At 50.1% G+C, this 27,941-nt stretch overlaps 2 protein-coding genes and 1 long non-coding RNA gene across 7 annotated transcripts in view; 1 reads left to right on the top strand and 2 right to left on the bottom strand.

The window, feature by feature from the left end:
- Positions 1-675: 675 nt before the first annotated feature.
- On the bottom strand, positions 676-2,260 carry LOC133158572 (2-aminoethanethiol dioxygenase-like). Of its 2 annotated transcripts, XM_061285847.1 has the most exons (2): positions 2,124-2,260; positions 676-1,821 (listed from the first exon to the last, which is right to left on the bottom strand). In XM_061285847.1, exon 2 carries the CDS (start codon positions 1,798-1,800, stop codon positions 1,216-1,218), a length of 585 nt encoding a protein of 194 aa, XP_061141831.1. In that variant the 5' UTR covers positions 1,801-1,821; positions 2,124-2,260; the 3' UTR covers positions 676-1,215. The 2 variants fall into 2 exon arrangements, with proteins under 2 accessions (XP_061141831.1, XP_061141830.1); XM_061285846.1 differs by having other exon boundaries at positions 676-2,256.
- Positions 2,261-3,015: 755 nt separating this feature from the next.
- Positions 3,016-27,941, bottom strand: part of sptbn1 (spectrin, beta, non-erythrocytic 1) — a 48,790-nt gene continuing 23,864 nt past the window's right edge. For 3 of the 4 annotated variants that reach the window (XM_061284608.1, XM_061284607.1, XM_061284606.1), the window contains 41 exons: positions 26,193-26,366; positions 25,955-26,046; positions 25,802-25,882; positions 25,525-25,640; positions 25,243-25,355; positions 24,946-25,133; positions 23,624-23,741; positions 23,387-23,545; positions 23,203-23,298; positions 22,803-23,009; positions 22,478-22,631; positions 22,259-22,410; positions 21,828-22,046; positions 21,672-21,752; positions 21,315-21,521; positions 21,043-21,254; positions 20,785-20,922; positions 20,598-20,718; positions 20,087-20,302; positions 19,372-19,791; positions 18,945-19,147; positions 18,770-18,860; positions 18,544-18,690; positions 18,169-18,432; positions 17,874-18,098; positions 17,572-17,661; positions 17,217-17,495; positions 17,005-17,135; positions 16,728-16,932; positions 16,221-16,595; positions 16,004-16,090; positions 14,493-14,650; positions 14,039-14,177; positions 13,738-13,822; positions 13,415-13,611; positions 13,075-13,166; positions 12,744-12,798; positions 8,422-8,624; positions 7,925-8,098; positions 6,181-6,223; positions 3,016-5,060 (listed from right to left, as the gene is read on the bottom strand). In XM_061284608.1, the coding sequence (XP_061140592.1) occupies positions 4,812-5,060; positions 6,181-6,223; positions 7,925-8,098; positions 8,422-8,624; positions 12,744-12,798; positions 13,075-13,166; positions 13,415-13,611; positions 13,738-13,822; positions 14,039-14,177; positions 14,493-14,650; positions 16,004-16,090; positions 16,221-16,595; positions 16,728-16,932; positions 17,005-17,135; positions 17,217-17,495; positions 17,572-17,661; positions 17,874-18,098; positions 18,169-18,432; positions 18,544-18,690; positions 18,770-18,860; positions 18,945-19,147; positions 19,372-19,791; positions 20,087-20,302; positions 20,598-20,718; positions 20,785-20,922; positions 21,043-21,254; positions 21,315-21,521; positions 21,672-21,752; positions 21,828-22,046; positions 22,259-22,410; positions 22,478-22,631; positions 22,803-23,009; positions 23,203-23,298; positions 23,387-23,545; positions 23,624-23,741; positions 24,946-25,133; positions 25,243-25,355; positions 25,525-25,640; positions 25,802-25,882; positions 25,955-26,046; positions 26,193-26,366 (6,756 nt within the window). In that variant the 3' untranslated portion in view covers positions 3,016-4,811. Of the gene's footprint in view, positions 5,061-6,180; positions 6,224-7,924; positions 8,099-8,421; positions 8,625-10,470; positions 12,143-12,743; positions 12,799-13,074; positions 13,167-13,414; positions 13,612-13,737; positions 13,823-14,038; positions 14,178-14,492; positions 14,651-16,003; positions 16,091-16,220; positions 16,596-16,727; positions 16,933-17,004; positions 17,136-17,216; positions 17,496-17,571; positions 17,662-17,873; positions 18,099-18,168; positions 18,433-18,543; positions 18,691-18,769; positions 18,861-18,944; positions 19,148-19,371; positions 19,792-20,086; positions 20,303-20,597; positions 20,719-20,784; positions 20,923-21,042; positions 21,255-21,314; positions 21,522-21,671; positions 21,753-21,827; positions 22,047-22,258; positions 22,411-22,477; positions 22,632-22,802; positions 23,010-23,202; positions 23,299-23,386; positions 23,546-23,623; positions 23,742-24,945; positions 25,134-25,242; positions 25,356-25,524; positions 25,641-25,801; positions 25,883-25,954; positions 26,047-26,192; positions 26,367-27,941 lie in introns of those variants that run through there. The other variant, XM_061284609.1, reaches the window with a different exon arrangement.
- Positions 8,503-11,769, top strand: LOC133157932 (uncharacterized). Its single transcript, XR_009715105.1, has 2 exons — positions 8,503-8,643; positions 8,729-11,769. It is a non-coding gene; the product is annotated as an uncharacterized LOC133157932 (long non-coding RNA).

The raw sequence follows: 27,941 nt of genomic DNA, 5'->3' as shown, positions 1-27,941 counted from the left end.
CAACAACAGGCAGTATGCTAACGTTACATAAACACAAACAAGGGACTGAGAACGTGCCTGACGTAACATTTAACCGTTATTCAAATAACTATAACATAAATAACAATTTTATCAAACCATCCGTGTCACTCCAAATCATTAAATCCATCCAAATTTTCGTCCTCTGTGTCACTTATAAACAACTCCCCTGACTCCGGAAGTCAGTGGATGGATTCAGACTTATCGTCCGTTGCAGTTCCAATTATTCTAAAGGTCTAGAGCGCCCTCATGCGGTTTAAAGTGAGAATTACATGTGAAGTGTTAAACGACTAGTAAGTAATGTGTTAATAATCAAGTAATAAGGTGTTAATTTAACATTTAAGTCACCCCTGATTATAAGTCGCACCCTCGGCCAAACTAGGAAAAAAAACTGTGACTTATAGTCCGAAACATACGTATCTCATTTGCATTTAAAAAGACCGCACCTAAACAGCTTGCTCTGAACTGCAACCCAGAACAAGTAGAAAAGAGGGACCTGTCATGCTATCAAAATGAGGAATTCAGACAAAAGCATTGCTGTTGCACTTTATATAGACAACTGAATGAGTAAAACAGTAGAATTTATTACAGTGATACGTGGGCTTTAATGGTTAATTGACCACGTCGTATCGATAAAAAAAAAAAAAACACTCTATGTGCAGTGTCCAATTGCATTTATTAGTAATGACAATTCATTGCTCATTTCTTACATGCAATTGTTGACCAGCTTTTACATTGAAATGTTTGAGGCGAACTTCACAGTTCTGTCAAGCAGCTCGGATGTTGTGGAAGTGCCCTTGACTAAGACGGCCTTGCCCCAGTCACTCCTGATGGCTTGTCTTCGTTAACAGGTGAATGAGGAATAGGTGTGAACCTCTTGGAACAAAAAAAGTCGAAAGGCGCTAGACAAGTAGAGGCCGTTGACAATGAAGATTTGCATTCCATTAAACAACGACTCGATTGTCACCAGGTACATTTGTAAATAATCCATTCATTCACTATATAGTGCAGCCTTGATTAACAAATGTATTTCAGTCTCTGACCTTTCACTTGTGTAATATATGCACCAGTTGACTCAATAAATGCTCGGGCAACCTCATTCTAAACATTCAAGTTGTCAATCAGACGCTGAGCAATCAGAATGTCTTTGGTCAGAATCACTGCCAGGAGGCAAAACATGGTGGATTTGACGGGATGTCAGAGGCGCACCTCGGGGCCCGGGTAGGGTTCGGTCCCGCACCAGAATGACAAAGGCTGCGCGATCTCCATCAGCCAGACCTCGCGCTCGTGCAGCTTGGGCCCCTGGAGCACCTGGAAGTAGTGACAGTCACGTCCGTCGTCCGGGTCGTAGGGTGGCGCCAGGACATCCAAGAAAGCGGCGGGTCCCTCCACGGCGTTGATCTGGTGCAGGTTGTCACGGTCGGGCGCAAGCAGGCAAGCCTCACTAACGTCCGTGTACTCGGCGCTGGATCGCAGCACAGAGCGCCGTACGGCGCCCACCTGCGGCCTGGAGGAGGGCCGCAAGTGGGTGCAAGCTGAATGACTGTCCAGCCTGTCGAAGCAGCTGACGCGCAGCTTTCCATACAAGACTTTGAGCGCGCCGTGCATGCCCGGGTGGTCGTGCAGGGGAATGCAGGCGCCGCTCTTCAGCAGGAATACGCCCATGCTGAAGTGCTCTGTCTCGCAGATGTGCATGTAGGTGACCGGGGGGGCGCCGCTTGGAGGGGGTGAGTCGACGGCCGGCGGCTGCAGGTGGAGGTCGGTGGCTCGCGCCTGGCTCATGAGGCCAAGCAGCTGCTGATGCTTGTCGGGGAAGACGTGAAGCGGCTTACAGAAGGTGGCAAGCGCCTGCCTCGCGATCCTCTGCACCAGCGAATTCGTTGCCATCGCAGAACCTTCACGCGCTTTCATCACCTGACGCCGGTGAGCTAGCTAGCTAGCTAGTTGTGCGAGCGAGCGAGTAGTTGCTCTCGCTAGCATCCGAGATGGTTTATTCTGCTGTCACGACTCACTACCGTCCAGCAAAACCCTAACGGACCGACAGCGAGTCCCTGAAGCTTCTGAATACCGAGAAATTGGTTACATGGAAAATAAGCTTGACTTACATTCAGGTGCTGTACGTGTCAACGACAGGTTGCGGTGAGACCGGGTGATCCACTATCGAAGCAGCGTGAGCCTTCAAACTTCCTCCGTGGAACTCGTCTTTGTTTTCCTCTCTGTCACGTGATCGTTTTGCGTTTGAAATCGTGGGGGAAAAAGTCGACTATCAAAATTTGACACATTCTCGGAGAAGGATTACTGATTAGAATAAAATACGACAATCCTATTTGGGACATGGAATCGGTTGACACTGCCGGTAACAACCTGTTAGAGGGATACTTTTATTCTAGTTGTATTAGGTCCCCCCACTAACTAAATAACTTTTAGTCTATTGGACTTGTTTTCCCAAATTACCAAAAAAAAACAAAAAAACTTCTGGCTGTTTTGCATTAAAAATACAATCATTGTTGCCCAATGAAGACTTGAAAAACAAAAGTGGTTTTAAGGCTTGCAGCCTATATGTAAAAATACAATCACGTGAGTCTTGTCATCTTGTGTTTCCTCCCAAAAATTAAATTCTTACCATGTGAATTATTCTCTCCTTTTTTATAGTGGATGTGGTTTCGGAAACGAGCTGGTTGCTGTCACTCCTGCATGATCATTTCCGCATTTCTATGTATGCCGATTTGATATTTATGGTCCTTTTGAACACAGATTGTGCTTTTCTACGTTCCGTACTCAAAGCACTTCATTCACACAGTTACCTCATTCGACTACTGACGTTGCAGCATCACGAGCATCTGGTGGTTCAGTTCCTTGCTTAAGAACACTTTTACATGGTTGCAATGGCTGTGGATCGAACCCGCAGCCTCTGACTTGCCCCAGCTGGATTATTGAACGTTCAAATTGTTGACCTTTATGAGACGGACAAGACGTTGCAAGAAACACAAAGTGTGCTTTTGATTTAAAAGCATTTTAATGGCTTTTTGCATTTATGTAACAGAGAGAGGGAGAGAGCGAGAGCGAAAGAGAGAGAAAGAGAGTGCAGGAGAGGGGAGGAAGGGGGGAGTATGGCGGTGCTCATCTAACTAGCAGTGATCCCCCACAACCGCTCAACACACGGCCGTGGCATTATCGATGGTGTGGGACAAACTAACGACGCATCGGTGCTGGTTACTACGTTTACGGTGACCACGGCACGGCGCGCATAAACACTACACGCTGAAAAGATTGGGATAGGAAAAAAGTGACAGTCAGGTGTGGGGAAGGAGCGCACCCAAAAGCCAGGCTGCCTCTCATTGGCTGCTTTGTTACCAGGCAGAATAGGTACTTGTTCTAGTCAGCAATTCATTGGGAGAGAGAAAAGAAAATGAGAACCAAAAAAACGCAAGCAACCATCAAAAAGCGCCAAGCGACTTTAGTGTTTCTAAATGTGATAAGACAAAAGTTTTGAAAGGCCAGCACACGTCAGGAAGATCAACATCCTTTTCAGTTTTACTCTTCCTTCACTGACAAAGTTTCAGTCCATCAAGCAGATTAGTAGAGATGAGACTACGGCAGATTAGTATTTTTTATACACAACTTGTACATATTCAGCAGGTAAGATTAAAACCTGGACCAGGATTATATCTGGACAGAATCAGATCTGGATTCAACAAGGACAAAACCAGGATTGGAGACCAAACTGGGATTAAAGCAGAATTGAATTGAATCTGGGTTAAATTGGGACCAAATGAGGATTAAACCTGAACTAAATTCTGTAGAGTACACACATTTGTAACATGGAGAATAGGTTGATTGTTGTTTTTCTTATACACAACTTGTACATGCGTCTCATAAACCAAGCAAAACTAGTCACGGCCCAATATGAAACCACGACAGAACGGCACCACTCAAAAACCTTCAACAAGCTGTCATCAAGCCACAAGTGGTCCCAATCAGACCCAAAATTGGTAGAAACAATGACTAAATCTGGAATAAATTTTCACTGTACAGATTTTAAACCCGGAACTAGACCAAACCTGGATCAAATTTCATCTGACCAATGATTAAATCTCAGATAAACCAGGAGCAAACTTGGACTAAACCAGAAATGGAGCAAACCTAGGATTAAAGACCAGACCAATGACCAAATCTGGATCCCATTTGGCCCAAACAATGGTCCAATCTGTGGTTAACTAGACTTGGACCAAATCAGATTAAAACATACTTCTGTACAACCCAGACTGAACCAAAATAGGGTTTGCACCAGGATTAAACCCGGGTCCAACCAGAACTAAACTTGGACGGGACCAGTATGAAACCAAAACTAAGCAAACAAACAAACAAACAAACAAACCAAAAACTAGTTTGAAGCAGGACTACGTACAGCTCTGAGCCGGGGAGGATTGTCGTTAGGCACAGAGTGGACAACATGGGCTCCAAGGGGACCCATGAGGGCGTGGCTCGCATCGGAAGAAGACAAAGAGGAAGGGCGAGAGGAAAGGGAGGGAGGAAGAGGAACAAGAGGAATCCGTGGGAGCATCCAGGCGGCTAAAAGTGGAAAGGTTACACGAGACTAAAGTGGTTATCGTCATGACGTCTTCGTCATAGTTGACATTTTACGACTATGAGCGGCGTAAAATCGAGACAGTTGGTTTGACAAAGTAACAGCCCACAGGCCGCCGGGAACGAGCCGATTGGAACCACAGGGACCAACGGGAACAGTAAGAGGAAGAAGAGGAAAGGGGGAATGATGATTTAATTGTTGGTATTTATTTCTTCTTGCTGAAGAGACTGAAGCGTTTCTCTTTGTCTTTGTCGCGCTTGCCCGGGCTGGACTCAGCCGCCGCCACCTCGGCCGAAGCCGAGGTGGGCACGGTGACCGTGCGACCCGCCGAAGCCGGCATGGTGTGGGCACGGGTGGCGGCGGGCGCCGGCGTGCTGTGGCTGCTTGGAGTCACTTCGCCCTTCTCGCCCATAATGGCCGCTGAGATGCTGGAGATCCACGAGTTCATCTCCTCCTGCGCAGCAAAAAGATCACACAAACGACATGAGCGTTAGCATTAGCATTCATGGGTCTTCTTTTGTGACGTGAATTTACGCGAGCAACATTTGTGTTTATCGTCTAAAACTTGAACTAAACCTGAGCTACAAATGAATTAAGCATAGACTGAATCCGAATTAATCATGGACCAAAATTGGACTAGACTGCACCTTTAATGAAAGGAAGGACTGAACAAGGATCACACCACAGCTAAACCTGGATTAAAATGAACTATACCATTACCTGAACTCAAGCAGGATGAAAATGAAAGAGGATTTAACTAGGGTTGAGAAAGGCGAGAACTGTAGTAAAGATAGACTGCATCAAGACTGGAACAAGATTTGGGTAAACCGGAACAGAATTAGGGTTAACGCAGGATTAAACCTGGGTAAAGCAGTACTGAATGATAATAAACCTGAACAAAATCAGGATTCAATCTGGACAAAATTGGATTTACCCAGAACTGAGATTAATAGTGAACACGGCTGGTAAGATTATTGGTGCTTTGCTCCCCTCCTTGAAGGACATTTACGCCTCCCATCTCACCCGCAAGGCGACCACGATTGTGAGTGATGTGAGTCACCCCGCTCACTCTTTGTTCGAGCTTCTGCCTTCTGGGAAGAGGTACAGAAGCCTGCGCTCCCGCACCACCAGACTCTCAAACAGCTTCATACTCCAGGCTGTCAGGATCCTGAACTCGCTTCCCCGTTCTGCGTAGCGTCCTGTACTTTTACTGTCTGTATGCACACTGGCTTTTATTCATTGTGTTATCTATTTATTTATTATTTATTGTTACTCTTATTATTTATTGTTTGTGCCTTCTTGTTTTTTATTTTGCGTCGTTGACTTGTATGTCTATCGTGTAATATGTCTTGTCACCGTGGGATAGGGAAAACGTAATTTCGATCTCTTTGTGTGTCTCGGCATGTGAAGATGTTGACAATAAAGCAGACTTTGACTTTGACTTTGAATCCAGTAGCATGATCAAAGCAGGAATAACATTTGTCTTAAATCTTGTCAATCCAATACAAAACCACCTACGGAGCACAAAACGGATTCAATCGGAATTGAAGATTAATGGACGAGTCGTTACTCACATCATCTTTGGCTTGGAAGAGATACTCGTTGCCATCAGTGACTCTGTAATGATCAAAGACACAATTATTACAGGACACCGACATCCATCTGTCCGTCCGTTCATCCATACCCATCCATATCCATCCATCCATCCATCCATCCATCCATCCATCCATCCATCCATCCATCATTTTTCAAGCAGTGTTCCTACATCTGTGGACAACGTCCTGCTTGTTCAAGGATGACTGTTTCAGAAAACTTTTGTCAGTATGAAGAAGGATTTGCCGAAAGACTTAGTTTTGTTAGTGGTTCAGTTCCTTCAATCTATGGAAACGACACACAGTAAAGCTGTAAACTTGAAATGACAGAAAATTGATCTGTATTTCACTTTCATATTATTGCGTGTCTATGATGCCCTCATTTTTATAGCATTAGCATTCATCATTCTGCTGATTTTAGAGCTGTGCACTCTGTTTTCACTTCTTGGTGTATTTTGAGTAGTTGTATCATATGAATTGCGTCGAAGATGCTGTATTATTATGGGGGAACACAATGTGTTAAATACATTCGTTAGCTTCCCGCTAACGATGGCATTAGCTTACTGGTTAGCGTGACTGCAGTGCTTGTTTACAAGACGTGTTCATTAATATTGTGAGAGGATTTATTTTGTCTCGTGTTATGTATGTCTGGACAAGTCATCTGAGTTGACATCTTTTAATCAATCAAAAGGTTTGTGGCGCAAGTAAACGCTACCATGGCTAAAAAAACACAAATATCTCGACCGGAAAGGGTCGCACATCTTGCGGCCTGGAGCGTGTGGGGTTAGGGTCATTTGTAGGGGTGTAACGATACATCGATACACATCGATTAATCGATATAATGCTCTACGATTTATTGGCATCGATGCTAAAGGTAAACATCGATTTATATCGCCGTGTTTGACCTCGGACATTAGACGCGACTTTATTTTGAAATCCAGTTCATTGTTGCTTGCTTCCTCTTTCCGGGAGCAGGGAGCAGTGCGCGGCGTTGCTGCACGTGAAAGGGGAGTCGACAACTAGCACGTGGCTCCTGGGCTGGTGCTATGGCTAGTGTCCAAAAAGACGAGGAAATTTGCTCCCCTTTAGGCTTCAAGTCATTCGTTTGGAAGCACTTTGGATTCCAAAGAAAAGATGGCTCAACGGACAAGACACGTTCAGTTTGTAAATCCTGCCATGCGGTGATCAAATATTCAGGGAGCACAAATCTCGCCGCACATTTAAAGAAAAAACACGACATCAAAGTTCAGTGTTAAAGTAAGCGATTTGTATACTACAATACTCTTGTCATTTCCTAAATAAAGAGTTTGCAGTACCTTGTTGATTTTGCGTTTGAATTGTTATAAATCAGGATATTGTTCTATGTTTTTATGTTTTTTATTAAAAAAAAAAAAATCGATCGTAGAGCACTATATCGCGATATATCGTGAATGAATCGCAGCACGCTTTAAGATATCGGCAAATATCGTATCGTAGTTCTTTATATCGATATTATATCGTATCGTGAAAAAACCCGCGATTTACACCCCTAGTCATTTGCATTTAAAGAGACCGCACCAAAACTGCTTGCTCTGAGCTGCACCTCAGAAGTATAAAAGAAGGAGGGACCTGTGATGCAATCAAATGATGAGTGAAATGTAGAACGGAAGAATTTCTAAACGTGATATGTAAGCTTTAAGCAAAGGCAAGTTGCTTGATGGTGTGACGGCGGCGGCGATAGACTGACTTGAGCTTGAAGACGTGTTTCTTCTTCTTGTATCCAAGCGCCACCTCGCAGGCGGCGTCTTTGAGTGCGACGGGGATCTCGCCATGGTAGGGGATGCCCTGTGCGGCGCTCTTCTGGTCCTTGTAGAAGCCCAGTTCCTGGTGGTTGAGCACGCAGAACACGTGGTGCCACGACCTGCCGCACGGGACACAGGCACAATCACCCCCGTGAGCACCACGACAGGATGCAGTAGTCCACATTTCATGGCTATTGTCCTGCTTCTTCTGCCATGTGCACTTTGGCCACCAGAGGTCAGTAGAAGATGACAACGAAGCATGTTTTCCTTTTTTGTTAAGTAATGAACATACACCTTCTCTTGTGCTGTCCATCTGTAGGTATGGCAAAATCTTTTGGGCTCCAATATGTCTCGATTCAAGGTTTGTAATTCCTTCACAAAACTGACGCCAGATTGGTTAGCCTGTCCGTGGCATGTTAGCGTGACGGTAAGGTGCATGTACCTGCTGGACGCTTTCTTGTTGTGGCCTTCCCATTCATGTTTGCGGTGCAGGAAGCCCTCCATCTGTGAGTTGGCCGAGAGCGCCTCCTGTTGGCTCTTGACGGGCAGCGTGGCCGCCTGCTGGCCGGCTTTGCCTTTGTTGGTGGCCCCGGGGGACCCGGCGGGGCTGGGCTCTGACACACCGTTCATCGCCTCGCCATCCTCCTGGAAATACCGCAGCAGCGTAAGGGCCCGTACACTCGCAGAGGATCATTACTATTATTACTCGTATGATTAGGAGCAAGATTAGAATAATTGGTTTGTTTTAGGGATTTAAGAGCGGCGGCATGCAGAGCACAGCACAATCACAGCGTTGCTGTGGAGACACGCCACACATGGGCACCAAAGATCAAGAAAGAGCGTATGTGAAACAATGGCCGGCTGGCCGCCTCTTAGCAACCTTGATTCCTGGGCCCTTTCTGTTTGACCACCAGATTTGTTCAGGTTTAGTCCTGCTTGAATTCAGGGTAAATCCAGGTCGGGGTTAGTCCTGCTCCATTTAGAATGAATTCCTGAATGAATCCGGGTTTTTTTCAGTCAGATTTAAGTATCATTCAACACTGATTTTTCAGATTTTCTTGTCTAATAATAGTTTAGGATGAGGTATGTCCCGTCCTGTCACAGTCCATGTTTAGGCAATGTTTAATCCAGGTTAAATCCATGTTTCATCCTGGCCTCGTTGTGATTTACCGCTGGACTGATTACACTCTCAATCAAGAGTCATTCTAGTCCTAATTCCTAAGTCCTAGTTCTAATCCTGATTTTGTTGTGCTTCATTTATGATTAATGCTGGGATTCACCCATCATTACTTTAACCTAGGTTTATTTATCGTTAAATTCAGTATGGGTTCAATCCCGGTAAAGCACGGGGATGAATCCAGGTTTTGAGAAGGATTCATTTATCATTCACTCGTTTGAGTTCAATCGTGGTTCGTTCAAGGTGTAGTCTAGGCTTGGTCCCGGTGTAGAATTACTTGAATGCAGGTGTGGTCCTGGTTGAATTCTGAATTTCAACCCAGATCTCTTTTAGTCGTCAGTAGGACTGCCTAAATCCGGTCCAGACAGTTTTGGGTGCAACCTGATAGTGCTTGATGACGAGCCTCATGATTTTAATCAGGTATGTCACAGTTAAGCTGCACCCAAAACAGGATGGGTCAATGGGGGGGGTCTCGAGGACCAGACTCGGGCACCCCTGGTCTAATCCCTGCGTAGCCAGATTTTTGGGGCAAACGCCGGCAGCCGAGGAAAGAGTTTCAATTGTTGAAGAAGACGACAAATGAGGAGAAGGAGTGTGAGCGGCTCATGCGGTCGCGGCATGCAAGGCGGTAAAACCATCTCAAACAATCAAGTCCCACTTGGGTGCAATTGCTTGGAACCACACCTCGCCCACGGCAAGCCGATCCCAAACGACTGGTCGGTCGGTTCATTACCACGCCTTGCAAGCGCTTCGCTGGGCCGGAGCCGAGCGGGGAGGGACGGAAGACCAATCCTGCTTCCGGCTCCAGCGGGAACTCGCGCAGACGGGTTTTCCCAAGCGAACCTTGGAGGTGCTCAGGATGGGTCGCTCGCAACAAGACAAGTTGGCAGCGGCGGTGTGCTCAACCGGCCCACGCCACTCAACTGGCCCGCGCGGCTCGATTCGGTGACCACGTGAACACTCGCCTGGCTCTCTAAGTGCTCTGGCATTGGCCGGCGACCAATCCAGCGCATGGTCTGAAAACGGACGCTTCTTGATGATTATTAATTCATGCTCACGACAACCTAGTGACAAAATGATGTCCGTCTGCTTCCAAATATGACAAGCGGCGCACTCTGAGTTCATTCATGCGATTTACCAAATGTGATCCTGTAAATTTAAATCTCCCATTAGTTCCGAAAACAGAACAGTACAGCGGAGCTTCTCATTGAAGAGTGTCATGTTTGACATTGGAAACGTTTGTGTTTTCAACGACTGCGCGCATCCATGAAGAGGCATGTGACACACGGACAAACAAAAGGTGGAGGCCGGCGCTCAGGTCGGGACATTCGAGACCTTTTATTGCCTTTGTTAATCGAGACGTGACGTGTCAAAACATACACAAATTAAGACAATGAAATGGTTCAAATGAGATGAGAAGACAACAAAAAGAAACGTGTGGGAAAATGACAACAAAAAGACACAACTGTCGTGAAGACCCCAGACCAGACATGGGCAAGCTATGGCCCGCGGGCCACATCCGGCCCACGGGACCGTTTAATACAGCCTGCCAAACCTGAATAAATTGTATGATTAAACCATTTTTGGGTCATTTTCCCTGCAATGACTGCATTTCTCCAGTAGATGGGGAAACGGGCGCCCGCGCATTTACTCCGGGACGCCGTGTCACAAAGCTCAGATGCACACTCACAAGTGTGTGTACGTACTCAGGAGTACAGACCCGGCGCACTCAGCGCTCTATTTCTATCAGTGCCGAATTTCGAGTGTGGGCTGACGTCAGCATTCTCGTAATTTGCGCGCTGAGCTTTCAGATACAGTTTTACGCTAAAGTTACCCACAAACATTCCCCTGGAATCCTTCCATTTAAATGAGTGGCCCAAGGAAAAGAAAGGCGGACACTGAGTGCCGAGTGTTTAAAAAATAGTGGACAATTTGGCTCGACGTGTGTGTGAGCAGCCACGTGAACATCAACAAAGCCCCGTCACAGATCTAGGTTAACGGACACCTCGGCTCTATCCTAAGAATTGCCACAACAAATTTGACTCCAGACCATGATGCACTAGCAAAAAAAGGGAGACCAACATCACTGTTCCCACTGAAAATGAAGGGGAGTTTCTCTAGTTTGTTGTTAAAAAAAAAAAAGCAATTTGAAAATAATTTGTACAAATAGCAGGGATTGAAACTAGCGACCATTCTCATTTTCAAACAATACAGAATGCTCAAGGGCATTGATGCACCACCCGTTTGCGACTAATCTTAACTTTTAAAGGTTTTAAGGCCGACTTGTTTCCCGTTTCCTCACCTCTGTCACCAGGTGTTTGTGAGTTCGAGCTCTGCTCTGATTTTCAGATATCCGTCACCGTGTTACCGTTTTGATTTCTTTATTACTTTATTTAGATGTATTCTTTCACTGATTCTTCAAGATGATGTATTTGGTCAGAATGTTTGCCGTTTTATGTGATTTCGCCTCATAAATTAAATAAACATCTTTCATAAATCTGACCTGCAGCCGCTGAAGTGATGGAAACTGTTATTCATAATAACAGTGTCGTATTTAATGAGAATCACTTTAGTTTTTTGTTGAAATGTTTTTTAATGCTGTTAATAAATGCATCTGTTTTCAAAAGGCTTTTTTTCGAATATCCATGCTTCACTACCTACTAAGGTCCAAAACCTTTTATGCAATGACCTTTGCATGTCATTTATATTACTTCACACAAACACTACATCCATCTGCTCCTGGTTCGGCCCCCCGGTCAAAATTTAGAACCCAATTCGACCCTCAAGTCAAAAAGTTTGCCCACCCCTGCCCCAGACCATTTCTCAACGTACAAGAGCGAATGTCGACTTTACTCGAGCGACATCTGAGGAGGAGCTAAAGCGCTTTCCATGTCTGCTGCGCTGTGTTGATGAGTTTGTAGAAGGTCACGTAGAGAAGAAGCAAGGATATTAAGAGCTGAGTGGACAGGAGGATGGGGGGTTCAAGCTGGGGGGTGGGGGGTCAAAGAGGAAAGGAAGAAAAAAGAAAAGGCAAAAAAAATCAGGGAGGAAAAGAATGTGAACTTGCGCCTTATGTGCACCATGCATATACGCAAGTCAACACAAAAGACAAGAAATGAGAAAGGAAAAAAAAATGAAAGCACTCCAGCTTGTTTGTTGCACTCGGTGCAGAGAAAACGTTGGCAGACGGGAGGCTTGTGGGCATCCTCACCTTGAGCCCTCTTATTGCTCAGCTCGTCCTGCTCGATTTTACTCGCTGGCTTGCCGTTCATGACAGCGTTTTAGTCTTCAAGCACATCTTTGATGGCACGGCGAGTCTCCATTTTCAGATTATTCCAGACTTTGCTTCTCTCGCTTTGCTTTTGGATGGAACTGCCGGTTGTGTTTTTTCTCAATGCTTTTCTCTTGATTAAGAGACAAATTCCCAATGTGAAGGGGATGGAGGGAGAGAGGGAGGGAGGTTTGCGCCCAGGGGTGTGTAGTATAGTATGTTTGTATGTGTGTTGCTACTGCAACGGTGGGTGTCTGCGCACGTGCCGCTTTTGGGTGTTGTAGTATTGCTGGTAGGTGGGCGAGCGGTAACTAACCCTGGTGGAGTCCGGCTCGCCACTTGGCCTGTTCTGACTCGCCACGTCACCCTCCCTGAATACACAAGAAAACAACACGTGTGTCGACAACATTTTGAAATGTTAGCATGCAAACGTTAGCACGCGACAAAACCTTTGCACTCCAAATGTTTGTAACCTTAAAGACCTAAGTCGAAGTAAATGGGATCTTTGTCAGCCCCAGTGGTGGCTGGAAAATTTTGCTTTTCCTTGAGGTGAACGGTTTGCTGAGGACCCCTCTGAAGATGTGCGCCGTGGACACATGAAGTGAACGTAGCTGCCGATGTTGAAAGATGACCGCGCTGGCGCTCACCTTTGCTGCGCGGCGGGTGTCGCCTCGGTCGCCGCCGGCTGCTTCTTCCTCTCTTCCTCCTCTTGCAGTCTTCTCACTTCCAATAATTCCATCTGAAAGCGCAGGCATGCACACGTTAGGACAGACACACACTTGTTCCTTGACAGGTTTGGCACTGTTGGACTTGAAGGCTTTCACTGAGCGAAACACACATGCTTGTTTCTCTTGGCATGCTCGCCTTAGAGTTAGGCTCAACACTTGGGTGGTGAAATTATCGCCTTTTGTTTTGCATCAGCTTGACCGTCAAGTCGGAGCGAGCAGGCTGGGCCTCTTTTGGTAAGACCAGAACTACGCGTCTCACCGTGGTCAACCTTTCCAAGGCAGCAAAGCGTTCCTCCCAGGTGGCGGCCGACTTCTCAAAGGCCTCGTGCCTCTTGATGAGCTTCTCCACGTCGTCCACGCTCTGGCCCATCTCGCGGCTGGACAAGTAGGACTCCTGGCCCAGGAGCCAAGCCTCGGCCACACCCGCATCCCGCGAGAATTGATGCACCTCCAGCACTGTCAGCAACAAAACAAAGCGGCCCTGAAGTCACCCGCGACAAGGCAGGGGCTAAGTGGTGGCGGTTGCGCCATTTTGCCGCCATCGGTTTTGCCACTTTGCCACCATCAGGCGCAAGGCCTCACCCAGTCGCAGCCACTCCCAGCGGTCCTCCCACTTGTCAATCATCTCCTTGCGCTTGTCCGTCAACTGCAGCAACTTTTCTTTGATCTGAGGATGAGTGCACGCACACGCAATGTAACACAAACGTAAATTCAAGTTGTTGCTTGCTGCTTGTTTGTTTTGTTTTAGCAGACAATGATAAAAAGATTTACACAACTGGGACTAAAGCCAATTTAAGACTTCTCCTAAATCTCCTAAACTACTTGAAACAAGGGATTCAGGCAAATGACAGCTAGGTAGTCGTGTATATGTGGACGCACACACCTCATCCGAGGCATAATGCTTTCTGGCCAGTAGAGATTTTCCCAGCTCGATGCAGGTGGTGAAGCTGTCATTGCGTGCGTCGATCTCGGCCTTGATGCCCTGGTGGTTGTTCATCAGAAGCTCCACCGACGACACATCACTACACAACCGCCGCACGTGTTACTACGCCAGCCGCAAGGGCCCACACTTAACCATATTTGTTACGTGCACGCATGAGGAGAGGACTGCGGCTGGCTAACATTGTTACTAGAACAATGTGCACGCAGGTTTGATTTTTGTCCGCTTGGGGTCGCCTGTGTGTTTCACGCTCACACTGTGGCACGTCCAGAGTCGGTGAGTGACGTGGGTGCTGCGTGTAGCGTTGGCTCTTGTGCACTCAGGTTAGCAGCCGGCTTTTTTTGTCATCAAATTATTCAATGAATTGTTTCAGCTGTAAGTGAGTGTGCGAGCGTACCGCGGCTTCTCCTGCGCCTCGATGAGTCGGATGACGTCGTCCATCCACAGCATGAGGTCTCGCACCAGGCTGAAGAACCGGAACTTGTCGCCCGTGTCGGCCAGCTTGCCCCGTCGGCCCTCGGCTGCTTCCAGAAGGTTTTTCCATGCCTCCAAGACCTGAACGGCACGCACGAGCACACGGGGCCACGTGTACGTTTAGACGACGCAAACGCTCAGCTGCGCGTGCCCGTCGTCTACGTTGAAGAGGTTACATCCCGTCAACGGCCGCCAATCAAAGAAGTGTCATCATGTCAACACACAACACAATAAAATTTGATCGAAAATGATAATGATGCTCCCAATTCGTAGCTGGTGTGTTTTTCAATCACTGTGAGCCCACATAGGGCTGGGCTAAGTCGGTCATGTTGACGTTGAATGTTTGGCATTTGATGATGAAGACTTTAAGTCGACATTCACACTGCAAGTCGAGAAGCCCAATTTGGAATTTTGATCTCACGTGAGAAAAACCAATGTGACTCGTCATGTGAACGGAATGCGTCAGATGGAATGATGGGCACGCCGTGGATAGATAGATACCATTTGCTTTATGTCAAATGTATGCTTTATGAAAAAGCATGATGACATGATGATGATGATGACATGAAAGAAATTCCACCAAGAGCAAAGCAAAAACAAAACAATGGAACCGAGTTGCAGTGTGAACGTAGCCCAAATGCTATTGTGAAGTCCATCAATAGACTTGATGATGTTGACGAGAAGAAAGACAAAGCTGCTCCATGCTGAGTTTTAAAGTCCTTGTCAAGTGAAAACAAAAACATCGGGCCACTTAGTGTAGCGGACGCTTGATACCGACGAACCTGCCCAAAAAAAGAATAAAAGAGGTGAAGAAAAAAATCTAGCTGTTCTCAAAGACTGTGCGAAGGCGCTGAAAGCACGCCCCACCCAACTGTCAATCAAATAGAATGACTACAAGTGGAACTTGGACCTTTCACTGTGAGGCTTGTGGCCCTGAAAACGCAACTGCGTGAACCTTCAGGTGGCTGCGACACTCATAGCTGCTGCTTTCCAGAGACTTGGCCGCATCATGTCAAAGTTATCAAAGGACGAGGCTCAATTTAAAAATAGGAATCCAACGCTAAAACAAAACAAAGACCAGCATGGCCAAGAGCAAGCGCAACAACAAGTATAATGGCTCTTTGGAGTGCGAGTCAAAACCCAAAGAGGGGTTTCTCTTGGATGAGGCGGCGCAGCCATACGGACGCAAAGCCAAAGTGGCCGCTCAAAGCTCACCTCTCCCTTTTGCTTCTGCACGGACAGGAAGGAAAGGAAGCAAGGGAGGGTGTGAAAACAAACGCAACACAGCCAACAATGGTCACAACACAGCATCAGCTTTGCCTTTAAGGGCATCAAGTGTCCCTTTTGGAGTCAGCAATGTAACGAGAGGCCCTTCAACTTTTCTGGCCATTCCAACTGCGTGTGCATGTGCGTGTGGGCCTTGTTTGGGCTGACCTCTCCTTCCCGCTTCTGGATGTCGTCTGCTTTGTCGCCTGCGTACGCTGACTGCAGACGGATGGCATCTTCTTGAAGCTGACGCACCTGAAACGCCCGACACGTTTCCTTAGCGCCATTGCAAAATGTTGGCGCCGCTACCAAACAAATTGCTTTGGGGGCGAAGGGGGTCAGACGACATGAATTCAGTTCACTAGAACAAGTGCTAAAGTGCCACCTGCGTGCCGAGTGCCTGGATGTCGTGTTGGAAGGCGGTGTGCATCCTCTGCAGTGTCTCCACTGTGTTCTGGTCGCGGCCCAGTTCCTCGGGCAGCTTCTTGTGCTTGTCAAGCACGCGGGCCAGGATTTCCTTGGCGTCGTGGTAGAACTTGTGCAGCTCGAAGGAGGCGGCCAGGATCTGCGTGCGCGTGTCAATCAGCTCCAGTAGGTCAGCCCAGGCCTCATTTAGGCCGTCCTTCCACTCTGCCACCGTGGCCGCATCACCATGCCCTGCGTTGATCAGCTCATCTGCCAGACGGTTTACACCGTCAACGCGCTCCTGCCCGATGTTGCCCGTGTCCCGAGCAAACTCGCGGAAGCGCTCCTGCAGCATCTGGGAGAAAAACACAAGTCGATGCAAGTGGCCAAGATTCGGAGGGACACAGAGGCTCCGTGGCTCTCTCCCTCCTGGTCTTGGCGCGCCAAGCGTGCCTGGTTGCCTAGGTGACTCTGCGGTTCGACTCACGGTGACGTGTTCGTAGTCCTGGCCCAGCTCGTGTGAGCCGGCCACCACCTCCCTCTCGGCGATCCACTGCTCCAAGTCGTCTACTTCGCGGTTAAGCTGGAAGAGGCGGAAGCGCTCATCCAGCTTGCCTCGGCGCTCCTCCGACAGGTCTTTGAGGCCGGCGTATAGCTTGTCCACCTGTGACTGGCGCATGCCAATGCGCTCGCTGTAGCGCCGCTCGGTCAGCTTGGGGCGTGCTTTTGCGCGAGCCAAACAGCTGGGCGGGCGGGCGCCTTACCTGTCAGGGTGTTCGGCGGCCACCAAGCCTCGGCTGGTTGCTGACAGCTGGTGGACGGTGTCGGCGTAATCCTCCACCGCCTGCTCCAGGATCTGATGCTTCTTCAACATGGCCACCGAACTCTGCTCGTCCTGAAAACCACCTCAACTGGTCTTCACTTGCACAAAGCGGTCTTAGCATTAGCATGTGGCTAAGCGATGCGGGGAGCCCACCTTGGCCTTCTCCTCGGACATCATGTAGAGTTCCTGCTCGCTCATCCAGGCTTCGGCCTCAGCAGCGTCAAAATAGTACTGCTGCGCCTCGTGGGCCTCGCTGAGGCGAGCGTGGCGCTTCTCCGTCTCCTGGCGAATCTGCTCCCACAGCGAGCGCAGCTCGGCCAGACGCCGGCGGAGAAGCTCGGTTGTGGGCCTCTCCTGCCGCAAAATGTGCTGGCTGCGCTCAAAGATGTCATCGTAGCGCGGTTGGTGGCCCCGGATCTCCTTCTGCAGGGTCTAAGGGGGGGGTGAAAGGGTACTCTGGTTCCCTCCGCTCGAAAGAAAATGAGCTCAGACCGGACGGGATTCCTACCTGGTTCTTCTTGATCAGGAGCTGCACCGTCTGGAGGTTGTGGCCGTGGTCTGTGGATGTGGCCAGGGCCATCCTCTCCTCCACCCAAAGCTACCAAAGAAGGGCGAGAAGGATGAGGATGACAAGAAGAGGACGAAAAGGAGAACGTGGAGGACCGTAGTGGTGGGAAGTCGATGAAGGAGGCAAAAGATGCGTGACAAAAGGAAGACAAAAGAATGAGAGGAGGGTAAGCAGGAGAGAGGGTGAGGACGAGGCAGAGGAGAAGGCAGGGACACAAAGGTTGAAGGGAAAGTGTGGCGTACGATCTCGTCCTCCACGTCGCGGTTAAACTGGTGGATCTCGCGGGAGGCCATCAGGTTGTCGCGCCGGCTCTGGAGCGGTGCCCGGAGTGTGCCCAACTTGCTCTCTACGCTCCTGCGCTGGCTGTCCACCTCCTCCGAGCCTTTGCCCTCGCGACTCAGCGCCTGCGACTGGCTCTGCAGCTCGTCCACCTCCTTCTGGCGCACCTCTACCTGGCTCTCCAGCATCTGCCGAGGGAGGCCTGCCGTCAGCCCCTGGGCATGTGACGCTGCCTTCCACGAACGCCCGCCCGCCCACCTGCTGCTTCTTGAGCATGATGTTGACGGAGGTGAGGTCTTTGCCGTAGTCGTCCGACTGCAGCTGCGCGTCCAAGCCCGCCAGCCATTCGTCCAGGTCGGCGCAGCTCTGCGCAAACAACTCAGCCTTGTTGGCATCAAACAGGCACTCGGCTTTGATCTGCGTGCTGGACTCCAGCTCCTCCCACATCTTCTTCAACCCGGCCAGCTTCTCGTGCACCATGGCCTCAGTCTCGGGCTTCTCCGCCATCAATGCCTCGCCGTCCTGCCGCCGCATGTTGGTGGGAGCAAGTCGGAATGGGGAAAATGGGAAAAAAGCTTTTCGTCAAAGCACCGCCAGAGGGCCGGCAAGTTTGCGTTGGCTAAATGACCTGACCTTCTGGATCTTGTCCAACCATTCCTTGTTGGACTGCAGCTCGGCCATGAAGGCTTGGTGCTTGAGCCACTTGCTGTGCAGGTTGCGTGCCTCATCGTATGTCATGTCTTGAGCCGTCAGCATCTTCTCGTTGATCCACAGGCTCAGCTGAGTGCAGTGCGCCCACGTTAGCCGAGCAGAAAAAAAAAAGAAGCACAAGAATCTCCGCACGCTTGGACTGGCTCACCTCCTGACAGTCCTGCAGGAACTTCTGCAGGTCCCGGTTGTCCTTCAGCCTCATGAGGAGATCGCTGGCCGCCGCTCGGTTCTTCTTGTGTCTGACACAAACAAAAATTCAGCTGCCAGGACCCTCATTGGAATGTCTTCATCTCAATCAAGCACGCAGGGAGGGTGTGTCCGACCTTTGGTGGATGGAGTCCACCTTGTCCTGGATGCGCTCGGTATTGATGTTGCCGTCAGCAACCAGCCGTCGTCCTGTGTCCACCACACTGCTGAGCTTCTCCTCGTTGGCGTCCATGGTGGTCATGAAGTCCTCCTGCTTCTTGATGGCCGCCTCAGCGCCCTCCAGCGTGGTGGGCATCTCCGTGTGGGCCAGCACGTACTCCTGCCGCAGGCACACGGATGTGAGGGACACGAAAGCAAGCAGAGAGCCAAAGCATCCGGCCTAGGCACACTTGCGCTCAAACATGCCGGGGCGCTTTGTTTGCAGATGCCTGACCATATTTTGTGAAGACAAAGTCTTCTGGTGGTCAGCCAAAATATTGCCGCCCAAGTGCGTTTTGGAGATGGCGGCATCCACCAAGTGAGCGCTTAGTGTCTGCGTCTTGCCTGGTTGTTGAGGAAGGCCTCGGCCTGCTTGGTGTCCCTGAGGAAGAGCTGGTAGGAGTGCGACTGGGAGAGGAGGTTGCGTCGGTTCTCCCACATCTTGTGCAGCTCGTTCCAGCCCGTGTCCAGCGCCTGCAGCCGCTGGCGCAGGAACATGTATTGCGCATCTGTCTGGCCCCGCGTCACCATCTCGCCCATGTCGCGCATCTTCTGGTAGTCCTCCTCGTAGTTGCGGATCTCGTTCTTGATGGCCTCGTGTTGGCCCAACAGCTTCTCGGCCTCGGCCAGCGTGTTGGGCATGTCCTCAGATGCGATAGTCGTCTGCGTGCGCGACAGCCATGATTGGAAGTCGTCCAGCTCGCGCAGGAACTGCTGCAGCTTGCTGGCCTCGCCCAGCGACTCCTCACGATTCTTCATGGTGCCCTGAGAACACATGCCCGCGTCAAACCTTACAATTTCGCCTTGTCACGGCCATGTAGCCTGAATTCAGAGACCGACTTGGCAGTGAGTGTGCGACACAGCCACCTTAGAGCGCCTCGTCGTGTGCACGTTTTTTAGTCATTACAATTTGGCACAGTAGGTACTAAGCCTGTTCTCCGCAGAGTGTCAGATGTAAGACATCCTTTTTTTCCATTTTACAAGGACTTGAAAACTGTGACTGAAATGTTTGTGATTTGATGGCTAAGGCAGAAAGAAGCAAAGACATTAGGCAGGGCACCTTCATCTCCTCCCACACGCCGGTGATCTCGTCCAAGCGTCCTTTGATGGCCTGAGATTGTTCCGAGTGTTCTGAGGACAAGCGTTCTGCCTCCTTGCCCAGGTCGCCCAGCTTGTCCTCAATGGCGGCCAGGTCTCGCTCCATGCCCGTCAGCTTCCTCTGCAGCGCCATGACGCCCGTCAGGTCGTTGCCCAGCTCCTGGGTGGACTCGATCACCTCGGGAGAGGTCACAAGCACACATTAACTGCAAAGCGTTTCCCACCCAGACCCGGAAAAAACGCTTTCACTGCAAGTTGAATCTTCTGACGGAAATCTTGGAGTTGGGATGGTTTGAAATGCATGGCCAAGAAATGTGGAAGGAAAAGCTAAATGTGACAAGTCTCTTCATGTGGAGGAAACATGATCAATCGTTGCCAAAATGAGCTGAAGGGTTTTCTGTAAAGGTGTGAAAATGCAGCAGGGCAAGATGGCAACTATCTGCTCTTTTGGGAAGTGGCAATGTGGCGGCTACCTTGGTCTTCTCTTTGATCCACGATTTGGTCTCGTTGCACTCCAGGTGGTAGTTCTGCACTCCCAGTGCCGAGCTCAGACTCTCCTTCTTCTGGTCCACCAAATCCCGGAACTGACTCCACCTGGCCCAAACGTTGCCTGGCTATTGAACGAGCTCAGCGCCACGTGGCCTTTGACGGTCGACTCACCTGATGTTGAGTTTGTCCTGCTGGGCCTTGATTTCCTTCTCACCAGGATGTTCGCTGTGAATCAGCTGTCTGGCAACCTGGTTGACGACAGCAACCCGCGAGGCCTGATTGTTCATCTCGGGCTCCAAACTCTCAAACCTGCGTACACAGGGAGCGGATATTGCAGTAAAAAGTCTTGATTTAAAATGGCCCCAAGGTTCTACGATGAAAAATGGAGAGCCTAGAAACATAGAGCCACAAGTCGGGCATTGGCTTTACCGGTGCTGGACCACTTCTAGGTCCTCCAGCTTGTCTGGGATGTCGGTGCCGTTGAGCCACTGCTCCTTCTCGTCGACCCACAGCTCACAGGCGCTGGCCTCGCTCAGCATCTTGTAGAGGGCCAGCGCGTCCTGCAGCGCCTGCTTGCGGAGGCGTGCCAGCTCCACCACCTCCTTGTAACGCTCCTCGATGCCCGCCAGACGGCTCTGCACCTGCCGTAAGCCGCCTCCGGTCACGCTCGGCGCTGTCAGACCCCGGAGGCGGGAGCTCACCTCCTCAGACTCCGCCTTCTCGGGCGGCAGTACACGCGACTGCTCGTGCAGGGCGTCGATGACAGGCCGGTAGCTGGCGATCTCCTCGGCCACGTCCTTGTGCTTCTTCACCAGCGCCTGCGTGGAGAACTCATCGTGGCCCACATCCACGCTAGACACAATGCGCAGCGCGTCCAGCATCCATGTGTCCACGTCGTCGGCGTCCGCCTGGAAAAACAAACCAATGCAACTCAACTCAAGCCCAAATAGTTTTTTTGCCTCGCTACCGAGACGCATGGATACGACTTCAAATTCAGCGATCTGGTCAAAGTGCAAAAAGCAAAGGGCGGCATAGCGTGGCTATGTGGAACGCCTCACTTGGAACTGGTGCTGGTTGCAGGCCTCCTGCAGTCGAGACTTGCGGACGGCCGAGAGCTGCTCCAGCGCCGCCCACTGGTCCTGCCATGTGCACGCCACCAAAATCCATCATGTCAATCCATCATGTCATGTTATGTCGTGTCATTTATCATCTACCCGGATGTCCTGGATGCGTTCTTGAATCTTGTCGGTGCCAAAGTGCTTATCGGCCACCAGCTGCTCCCCTTGCTTGATGGTCTGCTGCAAGTGGGTGGCACGTCCGCTCATCTCGTCCTCCAAGGCCTTGTGCTGACTCAGCAGCCGCAGGGCACCCGTCAGGTCCTTGCCGCAGTCCTCCGAGGGGAGGATCTGTTCCTTCTCGCGAATCCAGCCCTCCTGCCGCACGCGCACCACCGCAAACAACGTGGCGTGATTGTCATAGAAAGGGCCCGCCAACGCCGCAATACCCGGTGCAGGAGGTCGGCAAGCACTCGACAATTACAAACTCTTTGCGGGCGCTCAAACAAAATTACTCCTGGGTGAGAAAATGTTGAAGGTGGTGGGCAGGCACCCAACAGCGTATGAAAAGGATTTGCAGCCCGACAAACCTCTTCGGCCATTTCCCAGAAGAACTTCCAGAGGCGGCGCGACTCTTCCAGACGCGCTCGCCGCTCAGCCGCAAGCTGGCTGAGTTCCTGGTAGCAGAATTCCATGTGGGCCACGCGCTCCCTGATGACCTGAGGGTCGCAAGGTTTGTACCCTGACAAAGACAAAGAGAAGAGTGGGTCTGAGGCTCGTGCAAGCCTGGGAACTAAGCTCGGTCTCACCATCGGAGTCGCCGGCAAACTTCTGCGCGTTGGCATTGACATTGCGGACGCGGTCGGCCTGGATCCCAATGTCGGCCTCCACCAAGGCGTGCTTCTGCAGCAGGTCCTCCACACCCAGGAGGTGTTTGCCGTAATCCTGAGACAGCAGCAGCATCTGTGCCCAAATGACCAAAAGCAAGATTCAGCCCCAGCGGCGACTGCAAGTGACCGACGTGCAGGCATCCATTTTGTCCACTTGGGGTCAAGGTGTGGATAGGGACAAAAGGCACGCATCCTCCGCCAACGTATGAGAAGGTGGCCTCGGCCCAATACAAAGTGACGGCACCTTCATCTCGTCCATCCAGTCCATGATATGGAGCATCTCCTGGAAGACCCTCTGCATGCCTAGTGTTTGCTCCAGCCTCAGCCGGCGCGCCTTCAGGAGCTCCAGCAGGTACTCCCACAGGCGGATCACGTTGTCCTTCCTGGCCGCAATGCGCTTGATGTCGTGGTAGCGCTCTGTCTCCAGCTCCCGGGCCACCGACACCACCGCCTGGAGCACAAAACGAGGCCTTGAATGAAGTCTCTTCCAGCCAAATTCAAAAAGCTTCCGCTTCTATTCACCACCTTTAAATGAGAAACATTTGCCAAAAATATGTTACACGAAAGGTTTTCATGACAGTACGAGGGAAAAAAGTCGCCATCTGACAATATTGGGGGGGGAGAACCAGGTGAGACTCGAGCACCTGAACGCGCTCCTCGTATGCGGCGATGTCCGTCTCGATGGCCTCGTGCTTCTTGGTGGCCGCTTCCACTGCCTGGAGATCGAAGCCAAAGTTGTCCTGTGGGAACAGAAAACGGGCACTCAAAACTCAAAACGGGCGCGCTGCAATCGCTGAATGGTGGGGGCGGCACAGCGCCAGCCGTCACCTGTGAGACCAGCCGCTGGTTTTCGCTCAGCCACGTCTCCCGCATGGCCGCCTTGCGGTCAAAGCGGCGCGCCAGCTGCTCCAGTTTCTCCTGGCGAATCAGCTCCGTCCTCAGCGCCAACTCGCGCTCGTGCTCCGCCTTCTCCAGACGTTCCCACGCCTATAACAAACGGCGTGTCATTCGGTCACACCATGCGCATGTCATGTCACTGCACCACGTCCAGGTGGGCGTTGCTACCTTGTTGATGTCCGAGATGAGTTTTCCCTCACGAGGCGTGTACACCTTCTGGTTGTTGGCCCTCATCTTGCTCTGGATGGTGAACAGAAGAACCTCTAGGTTGCCCTTCTCCGTGAACCTACACACACGCACGCACACACACACGACTTTATGATCAGGATTCAGTTAAAATGTGCAGCACATAAGTTGAACGAATTACTTTAGTAATTAATTGAATAAATCGTCATTAAAAAACAAACAAACTATTCTTTATTATTACGAGTAAATGTATCGCCGTCAAAAGTCTAAATACAACTGAGATGTACTATACTCAAAAAGTGACTTTCCACAGTGTACTAGGGATGTCACGATACCAGAATTTCAGTAGTCTGTACCAATACCCGTAATTTTCCACATTTCTCAATACTAATTCGATACCACGGTAAAAAACAACAGAATCCACTTACTTTTAAATTCACTAATCCATTTGCTATAGCTAAGAAGGCTTGCGCGCGCACCCTTAACAAGTGCGCAAATGTAATTTTGCCTATTTGAGCCTTTGTCTGCGCACTTTGCCTATGTGTTTGACATTAAATACGTTTGGTAACCGTATCGCCCCAGCTGACTCATGCCGAAATGACGGCACGGAGGCATATTCGGGTTAACGTATTTATAACGTAACGTGGCACAACAGTGATAGTAAATGGACAAATCTATAATTGCTCTGGTTGCATCTGCCTCGAATGCAAAATATTTCCACACACCACTCTTTGAGCGACCTGGCTTCTCAACAAGCGTGGTGGACTTTCACTCCCACTTGCTGAAGTCACATTGTTATGAAAGACCGAATGTTTTCTTCTTCAGCGCCGCCGACTGCTGCTCCGTGCTGCTCGCATGCGTATACTGCCCCCTTCAGTTCTGGCAAATATCGACACAGCTCGCCGAGTTAAAAGTTAAATATTTGGTACCATAAAAAGCAGGTATCGATGCATTTTTTGCGTGTTGGTACCGAATTGCTACTGAAAGTATCGGTTCTTGTGACAAAACTACAGTGTACGGTCGATTTGTATTTAATTCAGAGATTGTTTTGTGTACCACTAGAGGGAGCGTCCATATCACGTTAAAACTGATTGCCGTGATTTGGAGTAAGCAGTCGGAGCTACGACACAGGGAAGGTTTAACGCCATTGATATGAGTAAGAAACAACCGAAAGGTCTTTGCTCATTGAAATCTGATGTAGTTAAAGTGCGAGTGTTCTGTATCATGAGTACACAAACACAAACACTCGTTAAAACGGATAAGAATGTGAAACATTGTTGTGCTGTGATGCATGGCTTACGCACTTTGGAGGCTTCTCCACTGTCCTGTAGGTGTTGAAGGCCTGCAGCTGCTGCTGGACACCCACCAGCGAGTTGGCAAACTTCCTGTTGTTGAGGATGATGATGGTCTGCTCTATCCACTCCAGGAGCTCCGACGCCAAACACTCGTACTTGTCTACCATCCTCTCCGTCTCAATGGCGTTGTCCAGAACCTGTGCGCAAAACGGGACACGGTGCAGATGCTTTTTTCTTTCTTTCTTTTTTTTTTAAATCAGGAACTTCAGTCCTAAAGTGCGCTTTGACCAACAGCTCTGCGCTCACCTTGCCGATGCGCTTGCCCTCCACCTTGAGTGCCTTCATCTTGGAGAAGTAGTGGTAGTAGGTGACCACGTAAGTGATGATGGACTTCTCGTCAGGGTGGTCCACACTAATGTCTGCCAGCAGAGGGCGAGAGCCAAAAGTCAGTGGTGGCATCTCCGTGGCGTGACACGGCGTCGTCTCGCGCAAGCTGACAGCAATGCCATCGCGGCTAGCGTTAGCCTAATGCTAACCGCCAAGTATTTGCAGGCAAATTAGAGCAAGGGCAGAGGGGGCGCGGAGAACCTTCGGGGTCCAGCAGCTTGGTGAGGCCCAGGTGCTGCTCGGCCAGGTTAAAGGCGTTCTGCAGGTTGTGGTGCGCGTTGGACTTCTTCAGCTTGTCAAAGTCGATCAGGTCCGGTCTGACACGGGACACAAATTTGACAAGTGTTTCGTCCGCTCGCATTTCCACAAAGGAGCTCCACCAAGCTCACGTGTTGCGTGACAACTGGACTGCGACTCTCCCTTTGGTGACAGGACTAACTTCTCTTTGGAAGACAATGGCGTGTTGCAAGATAGTCACCTGTGTTTGTGAATGATGGCATTGAAGGCCATCCCATCCCTCCAGCTGGTGGAGAAGTTGTGGATGTTGACGTTTGGATACCTGCAACACACGCACACACGCTGATTGAGCACTGGGATGGCCGCTGTCCCGTCACGTTATGCCACCGCTCACCCGGCCGTCTTCATCTGGCACCAGAGCAGCAGAGCATCTTTGGCCGACTTCTTCTCTTTGTTGTCCTCTGTCTCCACACTGATGTCTTGGATCTGCAAACATTTGAAAGAAGGGAAAATGATTAGAAAGTGCTCATGATCCTGGAGTCAACATTTCCCACAGGAAGAAAGTGCAGCTTTTGTCTCACAAGCGTTCTGGAGGCAGCAGAGGCATTAACGAGCACGTTGGTGGGGGCTACCTGGAATCGCAAGATGATGGTCCAGATGAGGCCCAGCGTTAGGCGGTGGTTGCCGTCCACAATGTCGTGCGAGCCCATATTCTCCAGGTGGACGCGCTGCTCCTTGAGGAACTGCAGGGCTTTATCCACGTTCTCCAGGCAGTGGATCCTCATGCGGCCTTTGGTGGGCTTGGGCTGTGCGACAGCAAGCAGCACAACGTCAACCAATTCAGACCTTCGTCAGCAACTTATCCATTGGCGGGCGCTGCTGCCTTTATTGTTTGGAGACCAAATGTCCGCCTATCAACACCAAGTCTTCTCCCGTTTCTGCAGTCCTCCTTAAAGGCAGACTGACGATCATTTGGACTTTGGAAAACGGTCAGCAACATTGAGAACAACGTGAGACGACGACGGCGTGAGCAAAAGACGAACGGACGATTTCTGGCCGGTAATACTGCAGGTGACCAGGAGGGGGCGGAGGATTGTCACGTGAGCTGCAATCCACGCACACAGAGGGTGTTTTCATCATTGCTGGAGACTTCAACCAGGCTAACATGAAGACTATTCTCCCTCATTTTTACCAACACGTGGCTTTTCCAACTCGGGGAAAGAACATTCTGGACTTGGTTTACACCAATATAAAAGATACTTCCAGAGCAGCCCCCCGCCCCCACCTGGGCTCTTCACCTATCTGTTATGCTAATCCCTGCATACAGGCCCCTGCTGATCAGAATAAAACCCACAGTGAAGCAGGTGAAGGTGTGGTCGGAGGGGGCCATGGAGGCACTCCAGGACTGCTTTGAGTGCTCTGACTGGGACATGTTTAAATCAGCAGCAACATAGGACAACCAGATCAACATTGATGAGTATGCCATGACTGTGTCAGCCTACATCAACAAATGCAGCGAGGACGTCAGCACCACCAAGAACATCATCACCCAACCCAACCAACGGCCTTGGATGACTGAGGAGGTACGTCAAACGCTACGAGCACGGAACTCAGCCTTCAAGTCTGACGACAAGGAGGCACTGAGGACAGCGAGAGCCAACTTGAACCGTGCCATCAGGTTAGCGAAGTGAAGCCACAGTCGGAAAATTCAGGATCTTTTCCACGACGCCAGCAACACCAGGAGTATGTGGCAAGGCATACGGACGATCACTGACTACAACTCACCCTCCCCCCCGGTGGGTGAAGTCGATGCTGACTTCCTAAATGGACTAAATAACTTATTTGGGGGGTTTGAGGCACTTAGCAGCACTCCTGCAGTTAAAACTGTTCCCCATCAGGAAGAGGAGGCACTCTGCCTTGACTCAGACGACATGTTGAAGATAGGCCCCGACAACATACCTGGGCGGGTGTTCAGGGAATGTGCGGGTCAGCTGGCTGGTGTCATCGCAGACATTTTTAACACCTCGCTAGGCCATGCTTCAAGGCTGCCTCCATCATTCCGGTGCTGAAGAAACCTCAAATCACCTCATTTAATGACTACCGGCCTGTTGCACTGACTCCCATCATGATGAAGTGCTTCGAAAGGCTGCTTAAAGAATACATCGTCTCCAGACTCCCTCCAATATTCGACCCGTTCCAGTTTGCCTACCGGCAGAACCGCTCTACTGAGGATGCCATCTCCTCCGTTTTCACCTGAGCCTGGCTCACATGGAGGACAAGAACACCCACGTGCGGATACTGTTCCTGGACTTCAGTTCAGCGTTTAACACCATCATCCCACAGCATCTGGTGAAAAAACTGGAACACCTGGGCTTCAGCAC

Source organism: Syngnathus typhle, linkage group LG8 (genome assembly GCF_033458585.1).
Source record: "Syngnathus typhle isolate RoL2023-S1 ecotype Sweden linkage group LG8, RoL_Styp_1.0, whole genome shotgun sequence".
In the NCBI taxonomy this organism is placed as follows: domain Eukaryota; kingdom Metazoa; phylum Chordata; class Actinopteri; order Syngnathiformes; family Syngnathidae; genus Syngnathus; species Syngnathus typhle.
This window is presented reverse-complemented; position numbering and strand designations above follow the sequence as displayed.

Excerpts from the sequence above, each read along its gene's own strand:
- LOC133158572 (XM_061285846.1), bottom strand. The coding sequence starts at position 1,929 with ATGAAAGCGCGTGAAGGTTCTGCGATGGCAACGAATTCGCTGGTGCAG.